Source organism: Thermobia domestica, chromosome 2 (genome assembly GCF_964235325.1).
Source record: "Thermobia domestica chromosome 2, izTheDome1.hap1.1, whole genome shotgun sequence".
Lineage (NCBI taxonomy): Eukaryota > Metazoa > Arthropoda > Insecta > Zygentoma > Lepismatidae > Thermobia > Thermobia domestica.
Window position 1 is genome coordinate 192,576,198 of NC_137455.1, and position 20,659 is coordinate 192,596,856.

General features: G+C 35.4%; 1 protein-coding gene across 3 annotated transcripts in view; it reads right to left on the reverse strand.

Moving 5' to 3' along the window:
- Positions 1 to 12,000: 12,000 nt before the first annotated feature.
- The window catches only part of hop (tyrosine-protein kinase hopscotch), a 79,550-nt gene continuing 70,891 nt past the window's right edge, over positions 12,001 to 20,659 (reverse strand). For all 3 annotated transcript variants that reach the window (XM_081748359.1, XM_081748360.1, XM_081748361.1), the window contains exon 18: positions 12,001 to 19,638. In XM_081748359.1, coding sequence (XP_081604485.1) covers positions 19,332 to 19,638 — 307 coding nt within the window. In that variant the 3' untranslated portion in view covers positions 12,001 to 19,331. The remainder of the gene's footprint in view (positions 19,639 to 20,659) is intronic.

Sequence of the window (20,659 nt, forward strand, 5' to 3'; positions counted from 1 at the left end):
ATTAGGAACTGCCCTATGAGGGCGACATGAGGGCGAGTAGGGGAAAGGAGCCTTATTTGGGGAGGGTTTCTAATTTGGGGAGGTGGCGTATATCAGCCTAGGAGATATCCTGCCACCTAGTATGGCGCGCTGAAAGCATTGTACAAAGGCCATGTGGAAGTTTCCAGAGCCCAGCAGCCGCATGGCTGTTGTAGTGGAAGCAGTAGTAAGAAGTGTATGTTTTTAAGCTTTGCGAAAGATTTGGACTATCGTTAATTCTTTGAATTTTCAGAGCAGTGATTCTTGCTGCGAAGGCGTGAAGGACTCTGAAAGGTAAGTAAAGTCTGTAGAATTGTTATATATCACTCTATTGTAAAGAATTGTGGTTTGAAGGACTACAAATATATGACGAAAGTGAAAATAAGAGGGAGCCTTATTTGAGGAGGTCGTTGGAAACCATTCGCAATTTTGGAAACCATTCGCAACAGAGTTAACATGACGTTTTCCCGTTTACCAGATGGCTCCAAGAAGAGGATGGGACCAAGGTAATATGGCTGCGGCCATCGAAGCAGTTAGAAAGAAAGAGATGGGATCGTTTAAAGCAACACGAGTGTTTGGGGTGCCACAGACTACATTAGAGTGCTATGTGACTATGAAGAAAGTATCTAAGAAAACGTTTACAATGCCAATAGGAAAAAAAGACCAGTATTCCCTATAGAATTGGAAAAAGACTTAGCAAGTTATTGCAAGATTATGGAAAAGCGTTATTATGGACTCACCAGACGGGATGTCAGACGTCTGGCCTATCAACTAGCGAAGAGTAACGACATTCCTAATGCGTTTCCACAGAAAGACGGGGTAGCGGGGAAAAAATTGCTGAAAAAGTTCATCCGCGAAATCCAACACTTTCGTTTCGAAAACCTGAAGTCATTTCTTTCTTACGTGCTAAACATTTCAACCCGGAAACCGTGTCAAAAGCTTTTTGATATGTATGAATCTGCATTACAAACAATTGTGCACAATCCTGCTCGTTTGTTTAACTGTGACGATACTGGTATTACAATTGTACAGCATAAGAGAGCAGAAATTCTTGCTATGAAAGGAAGAAAACAAGTTGCATGTTTACAGTCAGCTGAAAGCGGTGCTGTAATCACTATCGTTGCCTGCATGAGTGCATCGAGTTATTTAATCCCACTACTATTAATTTTTCCCAGAGAAAACATGAAGATGGAACTAATGAACGGAACCCCTCCAGGATTAATCTATGCTTGTCATCCGTCAGGATGGATTCAGACGGAAATATTCACTGAGTGGTTTCGTCATTTTCAAAAGCACACCAAACCAACTGCAGACGATCCAGCTGTGTTAGTTCTAGACGAGCACTTCACTCACACCAGAAACCAGATTATTAACTTGGCACATGAAAATCACGTCGTTATAATGAGCATACCACTGCACAGCACACATCGGATGCAGCCGTTAGATGTTGCATTCATGGCCCCTTTAAAATCTTACTACGCACAAGGAGGTTGAACAGTGGCTTCGTAATAATCCTGAACGAGTTGTGACGACACACCAGATAGAAGAGTTATTTGGTAAAGCATATTTGAAAACAGCATCCACAAGTATCGCAGCAAGTGGATTCCGTAGCACTGGTCTTTATCCATGCAACCGAAACATTTTTATGCCGCATGACTTTGCAATCCATGAAGCACCTCCTGCTGAACCTCCAATTTTACCCCAAGCATCAACATCTACTGCTGCACCTTCAGATTCACCCCAAGCATCAACATCTACTGCTGCACCTTCAGCTTCACCCCAAGCATCAACATCCACTGCTGCACCTGCAATTGCACCCCAAATTTCAAGATCTACTGCTGAACCTGGGATTGAGCCCGAAGCTTCAACATCCGGCTCTACTGCTCAGCCCAGCACCTTATATTTTGTCACAGCAGCGCAATTATCTCCCGTGCCTTTTCTTTCCAGAGTAAACACACCACAAAAGGCACTACGTACCAAAAGTGCTGAAACTCTAACAAGCTCACCGTACATAGCAAAATTGGAGTTGCATCATAAAGGAAAAATTCGTCCCAAAAGAGGCAAGAACAGTGATTCCGTAAAGCGTTCTGGTCAACGACGTGTGGCGACAGAAAACAAAAAGCAAAAGCATTGCACACAAGGATGTTATAAATAGAGATACTATTTTATAAGATCCTTGATTGCACATCGGAAATGAGGCGTCAGCGTGGACGTAACGTTGTCCATGAGCATGAAACTTCTGAAGACGACGATTCCGGTATCCCCTATGCCGATTCTTCCAGTGATTCTCACCTGACATCTGATGATGACACAGATGCTGTATGTTTGTACTGCGCAGGACTATTTTCCGACGACCATGATGGAGAGGAATGGGTTCGTTGCCAATTCTGTTTCCAGTGGGCGTATATGTTGTGTGCAAATATTGATCGTATGACATCACTTGTAAGTTCATCGTATGACATCACTTTCCTGAACATTCTTGTTTCGTACGCAATTAGTATGCGCGTTGTCCTGGATTCAGTTCCTGATGAATGCACATGACCGAAATAAATGGTTCGAATTCTACTATAAAAAGATTTAAAGGAATACTACTTTTCGTCTCTCGTGATAATTGTAAAATTTGTATTAGAATTAATAAGTGGCGAGGCTTGAGGGGAGACAGCTTCTACCCATTAGAATTTCACTTCGATATAGCGTGAAAAAATTGTCGTAAATAGCAGATGATGGCGCCTTACTGGCAGCTGTCAGATAAAGTAATTTTGAGATCGACGCCATTGTAGGAGTGATAGATATTAAATGAAGGCGTGTTGTTTTTTTTTCGCTGCCTTTGATGTAATGTTAGGCAAAATATTCGACACTGTAAATAATATTCCATTTGATATTTTTATTAAGTGACTTTTTATGTAGACACTATGCTTACGTAGTTCTAAAGCAATCTATAAATGAATGCATTCATTTATATGTATGTTGGTATTGACCATGTTTTTCTCAAAACATACGTTTTGGGTAGCCCCGGTCAAACGGATGGGGTAATGGCAGTCAGTGATCGGGACTCCCCGACATTAAAATAAACGATAATAAATAAGTCTTGACAGTCAAACCCCAAACAAAGCTCTTCAAGTGTAATCTAACTCAGAGGCCAGAGATGAAGTTGAACAAGGAACTTCCACTGGATCCAGACGTATATATTCATTTGATGATTTTTGACCAATACCAATAGATTTATATTTCAAATATATTAAGGTGTTGACGAAAAATATATGTAAATTCAATGAATAAGTAGTTTTTTAAAATCTTTTTTACACGAAACTGCGGTTTATTATCTGTCCCTGTAATACCCAACTATTCTAAAGTCAACGAATAAATTTGAAATCTTAATGGTGTTGAAGTTCTTTTTCCATATGTAAAGCATGGGAAAATCCCTGACTGCCATTACCTAACCGTGTGGGAAATAAACGGCCAATTGAGTATGTTTTCGTTTTTAGCTTGGCAATGAAATAAGAGATGTATTTTGAAATTGATCACAATAAACTAGACAGAATTACCTATAGGATCGACTCATTGCGGAAACGTTTCGTGCTTTACGAGCTAGATTATAACGATTTTTGCTTAGGTGACCGCTATTCCCCCATTCTACCCTAACGAATATCTCTTTTGGCGTGAGTTCAAACTCGGCCCAAGGAAAGTTTTTTTTTACATTTTTAAACACTTTTTAAATTAAAATAAGATGAAAATAATACTAAAAAAAGTGATTTACTTACTTTTGTGCAGATAAATAGTAGTAGGAACGGGTTAGAAGCCCCACAGGGCTCGTTTTGTTCACCTTAAACTCCATGATAAAAATTTTGTGACGAACTTAAAGCAGTTGGCTAGAGTAGCGCGCGAAAGAAAGTACTTCCGGGAGCATTACTCTCCCGAACGGGTCGTATTAAATTTAGGTCTTTTTCTAACCTAAAATATCCTATAATTTATTTTTCTTTTTTTCAAGTTGAAACTAGATCCTTATACATAGAGACAGATCTTGAACCGTTTAGCGGGATCGTGAACATTATCCCTGTGTTAGATCCATATTCCTTGCATCAACCTATAGAAGCGTAGGAGTATGAGCTGTGCGCGATTAAAGAGCTAAATAAATACTCGCCTTTTGAACCTTTCAGAAGACACTGGCCTCTCCGTCTTTTCAGGGTTTAAAGTTCAGATGTTGCATTGCTAACTCTACCACTATTGTGTATTTCGCCTTCGCGAGAGTGACAAGTAGAAGTGAGGTAATTACGACACACACACTCTCTCTCTTTGGATGTGTGTTTACTTAAACTGTATTATGGAATTCCTAACGTATAATGTTTCGAAAATTTCTATGAAGTTTAGCATCCCTTTTTAGCAATAAGTTTATATAAGACGTGGAGTTACTGATTACGGTGGAATTGGAACCACTATAAAGAGTTGGAATTTTCAACGCTCAGAATAGGATTCGAACCCAGAACTATGTACATTAATGACCCACACATTAGTCACTATACCAGCGGGAAGAGCTGTTTAGAAAATATTGGTTAAAGCTCATTTAAAGAAATTATTCCCACTTGTGTGCAAGTCACTGAATGGATTTTAATAGCTCATAATAAAATGATTTTCAGCAAACTTTGATGCTTGCGAACGACGTTCTTTTCCCATCAATTGCGTCCATACCAAAGCAAGTTGTTTAGTATTGGAAAATAACCTTAGGTCTTAGTTTTACGTCGCTATGCCGCTGCAGAAACTATCGCTTGCGTAAGAGTGCTCAGAAAACACAATTTGAATTTTACAACTCGATTCATTTACGTACACCCATGTCCCAAATTATTGTCGCATGTCTATAAATATGTTGTTGTAGGAATATAACTTGATAACGAATTCGCCCGGTATTTTTTATAATATTAGTATGTGTATAATCGGCAAATACATGTATGGGGCAAATTTCATGTCAAAAGAGCAGTAAATAAGAACAATAAAACTTTCTTCTCCATTTTGCAACATTTTGTTTTACTCATTCTAATTTTCGTATTTATAATTCTTTTCCTATGAAATTTACCACAAATATACATTTCCCGATTATACACATAGTATCAGTATTAAAAGTACCCTGTAAAATCATTATCAAATTATATTCTTACAAGAAGACAGTTATAGATATGCGACAATCATTTTGGACATGAGTGTACAAGGATATTAAAGAATAAATTGAAGGACAACTGGACTCACTAATACACTGAATATATACGATGGAGGACAATCGTAGATTTAAGTATTTTGTGGCCTAGGTAACTTATAGTCGAATGCCCCTTTGCCCGTCACTGCACCACCTCCTGATACACTATCCACTAATGAAATTGTTCCAAAGGTTGATTTTTTCTTTTGCGCTCCTTCTGAGCTCAGCGGCCCTAGACAGTTTGTCTAGTTGCAGATCCTACGCTGATGGAGGGAATAATGGGAATACCTTTATCCATGCTGCATTTTTTAGTGTCCTGCAGATGGGCTACTTATAAAACTGTGATCGAATCGATTAGCACTTCGTAAACTTCGTAAATTTATTGGATGATGCACTTGACCATACATGTGTCCTCTATGATCAACGGCAATTCTCTGAAGTACGGTACCCCAGGCAGTTGTCCGGGTCACCCTATGTAAAGGCCGTCGCTAATAATCCCTGATCATTCATATCTTTGTGTTTTGCGTTTTCATTATTATTTGCTACTAGCAGCGTTCACCCCGCTTCGCTGCGGTCACCCCGGAACGCAATAAACTTTGTTACTTAGATAATTTTTACTTTTTCGCTTTCAATTGATATGATAAAAACCATAGAAGATTGCATTAATGTTAACATTATAGCGCCTGTCATTTATGTTAACCCGCCGAGTGACACGGTCATGCGGGTTGCATATAAATACGTTTATTTTTATACCTATGATGAACTAACAAAGGATTTGTACGTTATGGACACTTGAATGGTCAATTATCTCAAGACACTGGTAATTAAAAATTAAAGTGATATGATAAAAACCATCTAGGGTCCAAATCCTAATAACCCCCCAAAAATAAAAGAAATTGGTTCAGCCGTATTAGCGTGATGAGCTAACAAAGGATTTGTGCGTTCTCTTTTATATAATAGATATATCTATTTACTCTTTTTTCTTTGAGTATAAAGTACAGAATTTCCTAATTTGTTGATTTTATACATTTATCATAGTATGTTATTCCTCCGAACTCTAGATTTTCCGAATGGCACCACATTTCCTAGAAATGAGGGGCATCATTTTCTCACCCTCTGTAGGAATGATCATAGAAGACACCCACCCACCTATTATCTATCTATCTATATATATATATAGGTGTGTGTATGTGGTGTTGTGTCTACCCAATTTTTCACGGCACCCTTCGCCACTGGAATTAATTGAACTTTTGTTGTAAATAGGTATTACAATTGCTTCATACTCAACAACTTGAAAATATGCTTAACTGATAAATTTAGAGAAATAGTTGTATAAATGAATAATAATAATAATTTTTGTTAACATCTCGGATCCAGAACGTAACTTAAACTTGCTCCAATAACATGTAAATTAATCCTATAAAAACATTTAGGTAGGTTACTAGAAATTATAATGAAATCATCGTTATGGTCGCAATAAGATATTTTAAAATGGAGAGCAAATGTTGTTTCTTCGATTTTCCTTGTAGTCATCCATTTACGAGCTTACGTTTATGAATATTTCAATATTCATAAAATTCTTCAGGCGATAAGATTCATGAATACGGCTCTCTCACTGAGAATCTTGCAGTATTTTGAGGTTAAAAAAAATACATGAATACATTAACTATGTTAGATTTTTTCTTAAGAACTGTCTCTTGAAGTGGAATATATGAATTAGGTGAAATAATACTATTATCAATCGACTAAGTAATTTGACTGTTCAGAGCCATTGATGCCTGTTATACAGTTGTAGAATATATTTTGGAAATCGAATTTATATGATGTTGACTATTAGTCTTATTAACATATTTTGTTCCTGACAGTGTTCGTAGAAAGTAAACTTTCAGAGTAGGTGAATATCTAATCTAAGTTACAAACAAAACAATATAATGAGTTTTAGTGTAAGCTATTATTTAGTGAGAAACTTCTACCAGCAATAGAATTTTTAGACTTGAGGCCTTCCGTTTGAAACATAGCTACACGTAAATACTTTATCAATGAAATATTTATGTCGTTTGATGTTTCGAGTACCAGGCAAGCCAGAAACACAATAAACCCTCAAATATATAGACATTTTAAAGTATTAAATAGTACTCTTCCATTTCTAAAGTGCTCGAGATTTATAGACGATTATAGGCACACACAGGAAAGAGAGTACACCCATTAACTCTTTTAATCTGATTTAAGGTAAACTTTGTACTTTCTAATCCATTTCTCTGTGCTGTTAGAATAAATACTTGAAAGACGGGCTTTGGTTGTGGGGAAAGGAGGAAATCAAATTTTCAGTTGAGAAAGTGGAAAACAGGGTGAATTTCTTGTCCTCTATGAGCTTTGTTTAGGGTTTTGGTATTATTTGGAATAGATATGTACATATTTGTATTATATTAAAGCGTAAGTTGCAATTATATTATTATATTAACAATTTGTTCAACGGAACGGAACCTAGAAATGTGGACACTTAGCTATTGAGATTTCCAATAATATTGTAAAATTTTGTATTAAGCAATTCGAAAAGGAGTGCGTTGAGGGATTTATAGACGGGATCTGGTAAGCATTACAGGAGCTCAAAATCATGATACCCTTGAGACCGATATGGGTATTGTATCTAATAGCGCAGAAAACGCACAGAGAATCAATTTCCTCTCGCGATCTCCTTTCTAAATACACTGGATGAATTACCAAATCTATCTCTTTTCCCATTTTTAGAAAAAAGAAATCTTAAAAAGTTCTAGATATGTATTTGCCTCGAATGATCACTATGTATTTGCATTAGTAACATCGTAATACAAGAAATCGATTTTTCGTAATAATTAACAAAATGACTTTTTCATTTTTATAAATAAGATTTTTTCCCGTTTCCCTCACTAAAAGGTTGAATTTTACGTAGCAAAATTACGTTAGCCATTTCCTACTTATTGTATGTCATGGTGCAAAACTCATTGCAGTTCATAACATATTTTTGAAGGAAATGGCAACACACAAAAGATTAACAATTCATTCTGCTTTCCCCTGAGTTTGTAATATTGAATTTGTGTCAATAAATAACATTTTTGCGTTCTGTGTATCGAAAAGTTCACATATACTAAATTTCGTGCATTTACATCCAGTGGTTAAGAAGTTGTCAGCCAGATTAAAAAAAGGAATTCATAATGTCGTCTCATTACATGGGCTGAAATCGTAGCGCACACCTAAGTTAAGAATAACTATCATGGCACACTTAATCTTATTCGGCCAAGCGACTCCAAAGACATTGTTATGCATAGTGTTATGTACATTAATTATATTTCTTTAATACTACGTATTTAAAAGTTTATCACTTACTTCTTCAAAAAGCAGGACATAAGAACTTCCATTTATATAACATTTTAACACAGTAGGGGAAGTTGCTGTACCAATGAACACATTTTATATTTTTCAGTGTATAGACGAGTGAATTTGTGCGAAGCTAGAGGAAATACGTGCTTTTGTTAACTACATGTTTCGTCTTTATACCATCTAATTTTGAAGCATATTGGAGCCGTGAAAAATTTTCCAGACCGATTTTCTTCGACCAGGTCATTTTGTCCCCTGGTACGTACCCACTACGTACTAGGGGACAGAGATTGTTGTACCTAGGGACAATATGAAATCTAATAATAAACAGTACTCTTGAACCACTAACCAATTTATTACAAAATGTACTAAAGATTACACAGCTTATAGTGGAACTACGCAAGTAATCGTTGCATTAAAGACCTGTATCTGCAATATTATTTTAAAACACAATGTCCATATATAGTTTTCAATTGAATACGTTCAACTTTAGGAAAATTGTGGATAATACTCTAACTTAGTCTATTTTTAAAATATAATCCTTCTTATTATCAAATTATTAAGCAAAAGGAAAAGTAGTTTAAGTCAGATTTCAACAAAGTTTAGTAATTTGCACAAAATGCATTATCTATGTCAAAATATATTAAATAGAATGGTAAGGCACGTCATAGTCCACATGAGTCTATTTATCAGTGAGCTGCGACGTGCTTTACCACCCAGTTTCTATATGAAGTAAAAACCGAACACTGACAAATTAACCAAATTGATAATTAGCAAAATTTACAGGAAATTTTAGGTGGTTTGAGCACCGTTTTGTTTCACCAATGTGCATTGGCTACGGAAGCTTCAATATGATATCTCCCAATGCAATGGAAAATAAATCATCGTTTTCTTCAATTATAAATGTATCCGTTTTCGTCTTCTTCAAATATTTAACGTCATATTCATCACTTGTATTTTTAAGAGCTTCTGTGTAATTTCCAAAAAATATCCGCAACCGCAGTTCTGTTAAATCCCAAAGTGCGTGACAGACTTGTTCCTTCAGGCTTTCTCAACGACACATTAGTATGGCGTCTTCTAAAGATGCGCAGCCATCCCTCTCCAGCCATTTTTTTTTTTCCCACATGGGAACAGTCTTATTGTTTCTTACAGCAAACTCATACGCTAACTGTCTCATTCCTACTTTTGTCAAACCATGTTTCAGTCGAACTGCTTCTATGAGATAATTCACTAGCTGAGTTTCCTCTTCTTCGGAAAACACTTTATGGACGTCGTAATTGGGATTGTAATGAAATTCTGTGTTAGAATTTTAAAATTTACGTACATAACGAGCAACAGCAGACTTCGATACTTTATGTTTAAGTGCAGCATGCCTTACAGATGCTACTTTAGACAACACTTCTTGAACTGCTGCTTCCATACCTTCTTTTGTTGGAATTGATCTCTTCACACCACCTTTACTTCTAGGCACCCTTTTGTGCTGAAACAAAGCAAAGCAAACTCTTATAATTAAAGAATTACTGTGACTATTAGTCTAACATTTTAACATAATTTCCTCAAAACTTAATTTCTGCATAGCAATATCCGTGAAATTTGTGTTCCGCTTGAAACTTACCACCTTAATATAGGAATTTTCTAAAATGGGTTTTTGTACAAATAATTTTTCTAACTTCGAGATGTCATTGTTGTATTAAAATATTTTCATAGTTTTTTTTTTTTCATATACATCTATAATGCTCGTATCTTTTCTTTGCTTGCAATCTATGCGCTATACAAAAAACAGTATTTTGGATAATGAACCTTATTTTAAAGTGATGTACCAAGGGACAAGGAAAACACTGTCCCCTGGTACATCAAGCTATCATGTCCCTTGGTACAACAACCGTTCCATTTGTAAACAGAGGTAAATTTTAGAAAAATTAAAGAAGTTAATATTAAATTACCTGAGTGTTCAGTTAGTAAATGGATGTCCTAATTACGTTGTAGCCTTTCTCCTCCGCTTCAACTACTGTTCAATATGACTAAACATTCGAAACAACACAACAAAAAATTAGTTTTTGATACCAAAAATCGATTAGGCCTTCCTCCGAAGAGGTCTCGCCGCCATGTGCAATTCATTCAGTGTAGCCAAATCACACTTCCAATGACGACTTCAATAATAAAATGAAAAACACATTTCATGAATTCAGGACCGCTGTAAGCGCGTTGTCCCTTGGTACATAGTGTCCCTTGGTAGAGCAACTTCCCCTACTTGCAAAGGAAAGGAACGGAAACTCATTACTGCAGCTGTAAAATACTTCACAGTCACCACAAACTTCTTTTGAGTGTAATGTCGATTCCGAAAACATTTTAAGGGCGGAAACGCCATCATAGAATGCTTTGCTGTCCTAAACATTTTATTTTCATCTGTGAACGTGATTGAAAAATTGAATGGTCGTTTCTGTAGTGCAAAAGCAGTAGCAATATAGAGCAGAATTTAAAACACCGACTTCTTTGATTAATTCGTATGACATGCATTTCTCTATCTTGACACCTTTCCATGTTTCTCCAAATGCCGGATTACAGTCGAATGATCAAAGCTAAGTTTCTCTGCAACAATTCGTGTCGTTTTCCACGGTAACCACCTTTAATTCTTCGTCGTTAACAGCAGAATGACATAAATGACCTTCCTTATCTTCCAAACGTAAGTTTTCATAATATAATTGCAAAAAACGATACAGTGAGTATTCTCTCACACTTAACCCATTAATATTTCTACATATTTACGTGCCTTTGTAACAGAGCTTAAATTTAAAATGACTTTTGCTAAAATCGTGTTTTGACATCATATCATCTCAGTTCTGAAAATATACAGAAGCACAGTATTTTCTACGGTGTATATATACCTAGAAAGTGCAGAACATATTCTCTTGAATGACATGTGGCCACGGCAATGAGTCAAAATGAAAACACCCAGAATCCTGCAATAATTGTGCAACATCCAATCCATTGAAATACTGTTATTAGTTATGCAATCCATCATAAATACATAACCACGGAAATTTGCAAGTAAATGATTACTTTGTTTTGCGCTGCGCCAGGTATGTGGTGCGCTGAGTTTAGTCACGGACTGCCAATGTAGCAAAGTATTAAATTTCTATTCGTCTCTCAATCGAAACGAAGTAAGAATACTCAATCAAGTGGATGCAATGATGTTTCAACATGAGCCCTCACATATGTTTAGCATGCAATTACTATACTTCTAACCAGAAATCATGGTAGAAAATAATCTTCCGGAATAGATACGAAATATTTTCCAATCTCCTCTCGCTTCCAGCTCACCATGCATCACTGATTTAAAAAAGAAACAAAATATAACAATTAACCACAACACCACGAAATTATTTTGTTGCGCAAAAGAAATGGGTAAACATTACATAAAAACAACACACACACTCACAAAATCATATATACCTATACTTTTTTATTGTGAAAAATAAAACTACAACCACAAGTGAAAATATGATTACAAATTTGAGCAATAAGCCAGTATGCAATTTTTGTGTTGAGTGTATGTATAGGAATTTTTTCTTTTTTGAAAACAGCTCAAAAACAATATAAAAGATTTAAAATAGAAAACAAATTTTCAAATTAATAATACACTAAAGCTTTCTATTGGTCCTCTCTCCTATACTTAACAGAGGATTACAATTTCTCGTAACTTTGGTACTTGGCTTCATTTGTACAACACCCACCTTCATCACCGCAAATGTTAGTCACAAAAAAGATTTCTTTTTTTCTTTTTTAAACTCTACAAAACACAACAAGTATCTCTTTAATTGTACACAACACACTCAGCATCTTTTTAATTGTACTTTCACATTATCAACAACATGAATAAAAACATCAATTCTGTTACAATAATTTTTGTTCTCTTTTATACATAAAGCACCAAGATGCAGTTCAGTTATAAAAAGTTACCAAGATGCAGTTCAGTTGATAAGATATAATATGTTATTATGACATTTTCGAAGCATTTGTTCGTTTTTACTGCTGCTGGTTCATTAATTTGCTGTTTTATTTTATGCAAATTATTTAGTAAATCCTTCAACTTTGGAAAAATGGATCGTGCTATTCAAAAATAGCAGGTCGTTTAACGTCATTGCGATTGTACGTATTACTTAGATAAATACACAGTATTTATTACGAATATTTCCAGTTCTTGCAAAATTTCCATTCGTATGCTAAAACTTGCGTTAACAACAATAAAATGTACCCATTAATATGTAGTCACTTTTAATTGTCTAGACAATTTCATACTACAACATAGTTCGCGTAGGCAGACCAACGGATTGAAAAGTGTAAAAGCAATCATGTACTAATGTTAAATATTAGAGAATGAAATAATTTTGATATTTGTAAGTCCACAGCATATATTTATTGCATACCATATAACAATGTGAGTATATCTTGAGAAATGCGAATATCTGCATTCAAAATTTTACGCCGAACACATGTTTCACAGCGAAATAGATTAACATATTAATTTTTGTTTACCACCCTTTCAGCACCTAGGCTACAGAAAAAATCTTCTGTTTAAAGAGAGATCCATGTTATCACTAGGGTGTTATCCGACTTACCGACCTTGCCATTAAGTACTGAACTGGGAATCACGCGTACAGATAGCACGTGCGTTAAAAATTTGGTGTTAGCCAAAGGAACACTATGGAGGAATATAGTGATATAAAAACGCAAAATATGAAACTTTGCTTACATTGGTGTTATGTGAAAAACAAAGGTTCCATATAAACGTTTTTAGGAAATTGCGTGCATGTATTCATTCGGGACTGCCTTGCTTCCCAAGGTTAAGAAAACATAGCCGCTACGTTTTCAAACCTGCAGTAGATTTTGTAAGTATTATCTAAAGTACTCCAATATTGTCAACTTCTTTACCTTTATCTTTTAAAAGATACATTTATTTTCAAATTTCTTCAATATTAATTTAAAATATCTTGTACATTTACAATTTGAATTTTTAAATCTAATCATCAACATAGAATTTAGAACATGTTTCATATAATTGACGAATTCCTTTACAAGACCAATTAAAATTTGAGAAAATGGTAAAGTACTAGCGCTCAGAAAAAATACTCTCGTTAAGTAACTGATCTGGAATCAGGAGAAAATGTGGGTAAAATACAGATGATCTGACACCCTAATATATCTTTTTAATCATTACGTAATCATATATGAAGCTGTAGCACCTAAGAACAATATCATTCCACAGATCACGTGACTAACAGTACCCATAAAATACATACCTTTTCTTGTTCCCCATAAAATTAGGCATACGATAAAAAAAATCCTTTCGTATAAATATAAGGAGAAATGTATACACAATAGTAATAATAATGAAAAAAGTATATCAGAATACTGAAGCGAATTTTTGCATATACACTTATAATGACAGCAGCAGTAAATGTGTCGATTTTTGTTGTCTTAAGAATTGTTAATAACATAGGAAGCATTTTGTTAGTTTAAAAACATTATAGAGGAAAAGATACGTAAAAATATTTAAAAATAATGACTAGAAGCCAGACGAGATTATTGTGTGTAAATGTATACAGCACCACAAGTAAAATTAACGATTATAGGGTGAGGTGTACAGACTTTTTTTTTATTTTTTTGACATCACGTACCTGACTTATCATTTCATTAAAATTACTTTTATTGTTACATTGTATTTTTTCCTTCATTACTACAACTCTCATTCACTAAACACTAAATAAAATCTTCATTCATAATTTTTTTGTCTCTCATAGCGGCATTATTGAAAGTGATAGTAAGAGCGGCATATTACTAAACATTGCAAAGATTCTAGTTCGCCATTATACCAAGCATCAATCTAAGAGACTACGTAAGAAACTCATGTACTATTACAATATATTTCAATACAAAAAAAAGATACTTCAGTTTAAACTGAGATAATAAATCTGAACACGATACCTGGTACTACAAATCATATCTAAAGAACTAAGATATAAACTGATGATTATAAAACTTAACCTATTGAAACGTCTTCTTTTTAAGTGCAATACCACTAGACTCATTAACGTAGCAACAGAATAACTTCGTACTCATACGTATCTTAAAATATTTCTTTTTTAATTACAAACAGCAGCGTAATTCTTACAGCGAATTCAATAAGTATGAAAAAATAATACAGGGATATAGAGTTTGGTTTACCTTCTTGGCCATGTTCCAACTCCGTATTATTATTCTCTCATTACACTTAAATTGAAAAATAGAAACACTGCATTACAGAAAACTTAAGTTTTGTAACGCCATTTTAATCGAGCAATAACTATCACTGGTTTCTGTAACAGGAATTACATTGTATGAGGATAAGTCAATAAATAACTGCAATATTTTTTATATTTCTTTCCAGGTTGGCTTTACGGCATTGTGTACTAACCAGACGTTAAATGTTACTGTTGGCTTCGTCTGTGATAGGTTGCAGTATTATCACATCAGTTTGCTTTGCGCTGTTGCAAAGTAAAGATGACCGAGCCACTCTCTGTGAGTACCAAAGAAGAACAGCGTCCTATCATGCGTTTTTTGCGGTGTGAAAGTGTACCCGGAGCGGAAATTCACAGAAGACTTTTAGCACAATACGCGGACAGTGTGTTGTCACAGGAAAGTGTTTACTAGTGGACTGAACAGTTCAAAAGTAGTTGAACAAGCGTGAAGGATGAGAAAAGAGCAAGGTATACAGCTATAGCAACAACTGATGACATTATTGAACAAGTCCGTGCCTTGATTTTCAATAACACACGAGTGACCGTTGATGAAGTGGCACTCATTTGCAGATTAGTCATGGTTCTGCATATAACATCTCGCATAACACGCTCAACTTTCACAGTCTGTGCGAGATCGGTTCCGAAAAAACTCGAATAAGAGCACAAGTGAAACCATGTGAGAATCTGTCAGTACCTACTGGGCTGTTATGCTAACGAAGGTAAACAGTTTCTCAGGCAAATCACTGGAGATGAAAAGTGGTTAGGATTTAGGATTTAGATTTCTGGGCTTTCGGCATCTAAGGCCATTTAGCCCGTCACGACTTGAGGGATGACGTCCCTCGGCGAGCACACAATCCGGGGAAAGGAAGAAAGGATTGGGGAGGGAAGGAGGCGGCCTGGGACCTATAAGTTAGGTACCACTCCGGCATTTGCCTGGTGTGAATGAGAAAAACCCAGGAAAACCTCATTCAGATTGGCTGGCCTGAAAAAGCGTGTTACACTTTTTCGACCGAGTGACCCCACCGGGAATCGAACCCGGGACCGCTCGCACCGAAGGCGAGATGAAAAGTGGATTAATCACATTAAAGCAGGGAGCAAACACCAGAGCATAGCATGGAAGCAACCCGGATCTTCCGCCAAGAAGAAATTCAAGAGTCAACCTTCTGCAGGAAAAGTGATGCTCACAGTGTTTTGGGACTTAAAGGGCCAATCCTGGAACATTAACTGGAAAAAGGGTCAACAATAAACAGTTAAAGATATATGATACGCTGGTAAGCAAGTTGAAGCCTGCAATTCGTAATAAATGCAGAGGTAGACTGTCGAAAGGTGTTCTTAAGTTGCATGACAAGGTGCGTCCACATACCGCCGCCACACCGCTTAAACTCTTCAAAAGCTGAGTTTCGAGGTGTTGGAATATCATGACAAGTCCTGATCTCGCCCTGTCGGATTACCTCTGTTTGGTCCACTTAAAGATGACCTCGAGGCCATCGATTCAGTTCCGATCAACAAGTGAAGGAGGTGATACATTCTTGGCTTGCTGCGCAACCAAAAACCTTTTTTTTTTTTTTTTTTTTTTTTTTTTTTTGCAGAGGGCATCGGAAAATTTGTGCAAAGGTGTACCAGGTACATTGAAAAGCAGGGTAACTATGTTGAAAAATGATATGAATAAAAGCACTGTACTCTTCTGGTAATAAATAATAAAAGTTGATTGCAGATACTTATTGACTTACTCTCGTACAATCAAAAAGCAGACTTTCAACACAAGTTTGCTCCTATAACTTTAATATCTAACTCTCTCTTTTTGATAATAAACTATTTTGTAATATACAATTTAAAATAATCACATTTTTGGCTAACAAAATATTCCGAAAACGTTCACAATCACGGAACATATTTTGATCCTAATTTCATAAACTAATGTTGGCTAGTTTTATGATTTTCTTTCTCCTTTTGTAAGGTTTCCCACATCAATTAATATTCTATATGTAATGTAAGATAACGCATAAATATACATTATTAGTTAAATAAAATTAATTCAATTATTTGATAAGATTCAAGTATAATATATGACCTGAATCAGTTATAAAAAATAAAAAAGTAATGGTTACGCATAATAAGCACACAAAAAATTCCATATTTTGACACAACACAATTGTTTCATTTACTTATTTATTTTTAAATGAATTTCAAATTTCTAACATAATTAAACCAAGGCAATGTGTAACTTCTTATACGGTCGTGACAGATGTACTAAGAAAGTGCTTTGGTTTTTGGGTTTCATTCATTTAAGTGTGAATTTTGCAACACTGGAATTCTGCTGCAAAGTGAAAATTTTGTATTGGCCAAATGATCAGAGTACTTCTTGGATTTGCTTGTCGATGTTGATTCAACATCATGAGGTAACCTCAAGTTATCAGAAAACTGCATTGACCAGTCATAACTCACTTACACATGAACTATCTGGTTGCCTAATTATTTGTGAGTTACAAAGACTAAGGTTTAGTTTTATGGGGGCCATCTACTGATAAAGGAAATGATCACGTAAATTTATCAATGCCACTAGAAATGCGCCAGGAATTTATCAGCACATTTTAATTAACAATGACCCAGGTGTTTATTCAGTAGTCGGGTCTAAAAACTCAGGGTTTTTAGGTACATTTAAAATCATTTTTGGCATGAATGTTAATTACTACTTATGAAAACCCTCGTTATATTCTGGAAGTAAGTTTTTCAAGGATATCTTAACAAATAAGCAATAAATCTGAACAAGGGTATTTACAATTTTGCCGTCGCTGCCGAAGTCTAGCTCGGACTTGCGTTTTAATGTATTAATTTGTCAACGACCTAATCTTTTCAAGTAACACAAAATCAATCGAAGGACTATTAATGGACATGTGGAAATGGATAATTAAAAAAATTAAGTTATAATTATTCTTTTTAGTATGTGAGGCATTCGTAAGCTTAATTCGCATCTGGTCTTTTCCTCCAGCTCCTTGGTTTCCAATTTCTTACCGGAACCACAAGAGTAAGAAGTAATCCTGACTTCCTATTCCTGACCTACTGATTTAGTGACCTTGCTTAGTTACGTAAATGGACTAGAATCTGTCTATGAACAAAACACAACATTTAGTCAAAACCTTCAACAAAACATGGATTGAAACATCCCAGCAATTAGCAATAAATGAGGAAGAAAGTCACATTTAGGAAGAGCACATATTTTTTTTAAACCATTGTTTTACATAATTTATAATGGAAGGATAATTTTAAGGAAGAGTGCATACCGCGCTCGCATATCCGAAACTGGACTGAAATATATTTAGAAACTCCTGTAAAATTGCCGATTCATTTCTGAAAGTATTAGATTGTAATTAACTTCTCTGGGAGAGAAAGTGTACTCATTTCTCTGATCAGATGGATCGAAAATTTTAGAGGGTTTTGATACCTTAAGTCAAGTCACATCAAGGAAAATTCCTGAACTTTTTTTTTTTTTTTAGTTTAACGTCTCCTTTCAGCACCGAGGCTATATGAGTCACGACCCGACACATGACTGTGGGATCTGAATCACACGAACTCTCACTGGGAAGAGAAATTTAAGGCAGTCATTCACTGTTAGTTCTGTACGAGGCGTGACCATTTAACTGACAAAACAAAACAGCAATGAGCTTGTCATTCACGCAACTCATAAATGAACTTTCTCATGTTTATATGGTTTGTATACGCGCCTTCGGCACGGGCGCTCAGGTGCGATTTCCTAGTGCTATTCCCTTTACGCTAAAATAGATATTAACTGCAAATGAATGATGACAAAATTGGTGGAACGAAAATGTGAAGGAAACGTAGTGAAGAAACCACATTTCTTCATGTTCGTTCTTTATAGAGTTAGTGCGATGAAATCAGTTTCAAAAGCAAACTTACAAACGTATTTGAAGGAAAGCGCCCTCTACCACTGAACCTGTTAGGCGGATTATGAATGAGTTTAATTTAAAACCCCACCCACGCATAGTTTTCAGCTTTTCGAATCACAACTGAATTAAACTCGAATAAGGACTATAAACAACATGATTTGCGTTTATAACACTTAATGTCCAACTATCTTGTATTTTATAAAGGAAAAATATATAACTAAGTCTAATTTATTAACTGCTTCATTAGAGGAACGCATAAGTAGTAAAAAGATAAAATCGTATGCAATCACCTCTAACTTAGCTTATACAACTTGTGATGTATACTAATATAAAAGCAATAATTTCAGTATCCCAGTATTATAACTCCCATTTTAACCATCGGATCTGTACACCTCTGCTTAGTAATTAATTACAAAATACATGGAGCACTACCATTGCAGAACACTTACAATTATAGTGGGCAGGTTTCTTCACTTTTGTAATTCATAAGCTCGCTGCGCTGTCGTACCAAGATGACTGAAAACTCTCATATGGCACTAAAAAATAGGAATAATGAAAAAAAAATATTCTCTCAAATTAATTTTGATCTGTTCACATTTGTGATTCAAGCTTTTTGATGTCTTGACAAAGTTGTGTGAATGTTCTTCGCTTGTGAGAGTCTAAATTCCAGCAAGGAATCATCAATCCTGCGTAAATAATAGACGGACAATTCGATGGACAAGGGAAGCGGATTCCACTCTCCAGTGCCGTGAGTAGTCGATGCTGATCATGGTCATCTGGGCAGTCAGGAAGTTGTGGGTCGTCTCCTCTTGAAAACATTTCAAAGAGAGTGACACCATACGACCACACGTCTGACTGTGATGAAAATTTTCCATCACGTAAGCTTTCTGGTGCATACCTATCAAGAAAAGCAGAAACGTATGTAATTTCATCAAACCAATAAACTGTACACGAAAAATTATCTAAGAGGTCTCCGTAATTTATTATTATTTTGCTTCCTTATTTTGTTTAACATATTTTTATAAATGTTGTATCATTATCTTTCAAAATCAGTGAAGATGAACAAAAAAGAAATGTGCAAAAATACATTTAGTCAGAATAATAAATATGCATATCTGATAGAAAACTTGGGAATATTTCGCAAAAGAACTATTCACAATCATGCCGAATTTTATATGGTTAGGAAGATGAACTTCATGACACCATGTGCATAAAATAAGCTGCGTGTTTCAAGTCTAATCTAAAGAAAATCAGAAGAATAACGTAGTTGATAAACTTTGCTCGCGTAAGTAACTTTGCAACCAATATGGCAACGCGGTATAACATATAACGGGCTTTACACTTTCACTATCATACGGAATCGGAATCACTTTTAATATACACTGCTGTTAAAAAGAAAGAAAGAAAAAAACTTGTAATAGCATTGTTTTGTTTTATTATACATTGAGTGGAGAAGAATAGGAAGAATTAGCTGAGTCGAGAGGAAAACGAATGACAGGATCTTAGAAATGGTGGGGGAGAAAAGAACAATTTTAGATATTATTAAGAAGAGGAAGGAAACTGATTGGGACACTGAGTAAGAAGAAATTGTATAATGAGGGAAGTGTTAGAGGATATTGTGGAAGGAAAGAGAGAGAGGAGACGAAGAATACACTTATTGGATGATATCAAAACGTAAAAATCATACGTGAAGACGACGAGGTTAGCGGAAGACTGTGGAGCATGGAAGCTTCTCAGTTGCAGCAAGTGACCTGCCAATAGTGGCAGAATACCTATGATAATGATGATGATGACATTAAGTGAACATGAAACGAAACTCGCTTTACTGTATTTAACAGAAACTGAGAAGATTGTGAGACATTTACTTTGAGGTTTTGTTGAAAGCACTTTAAAAACACATTTTGTTAATTTTCAATATC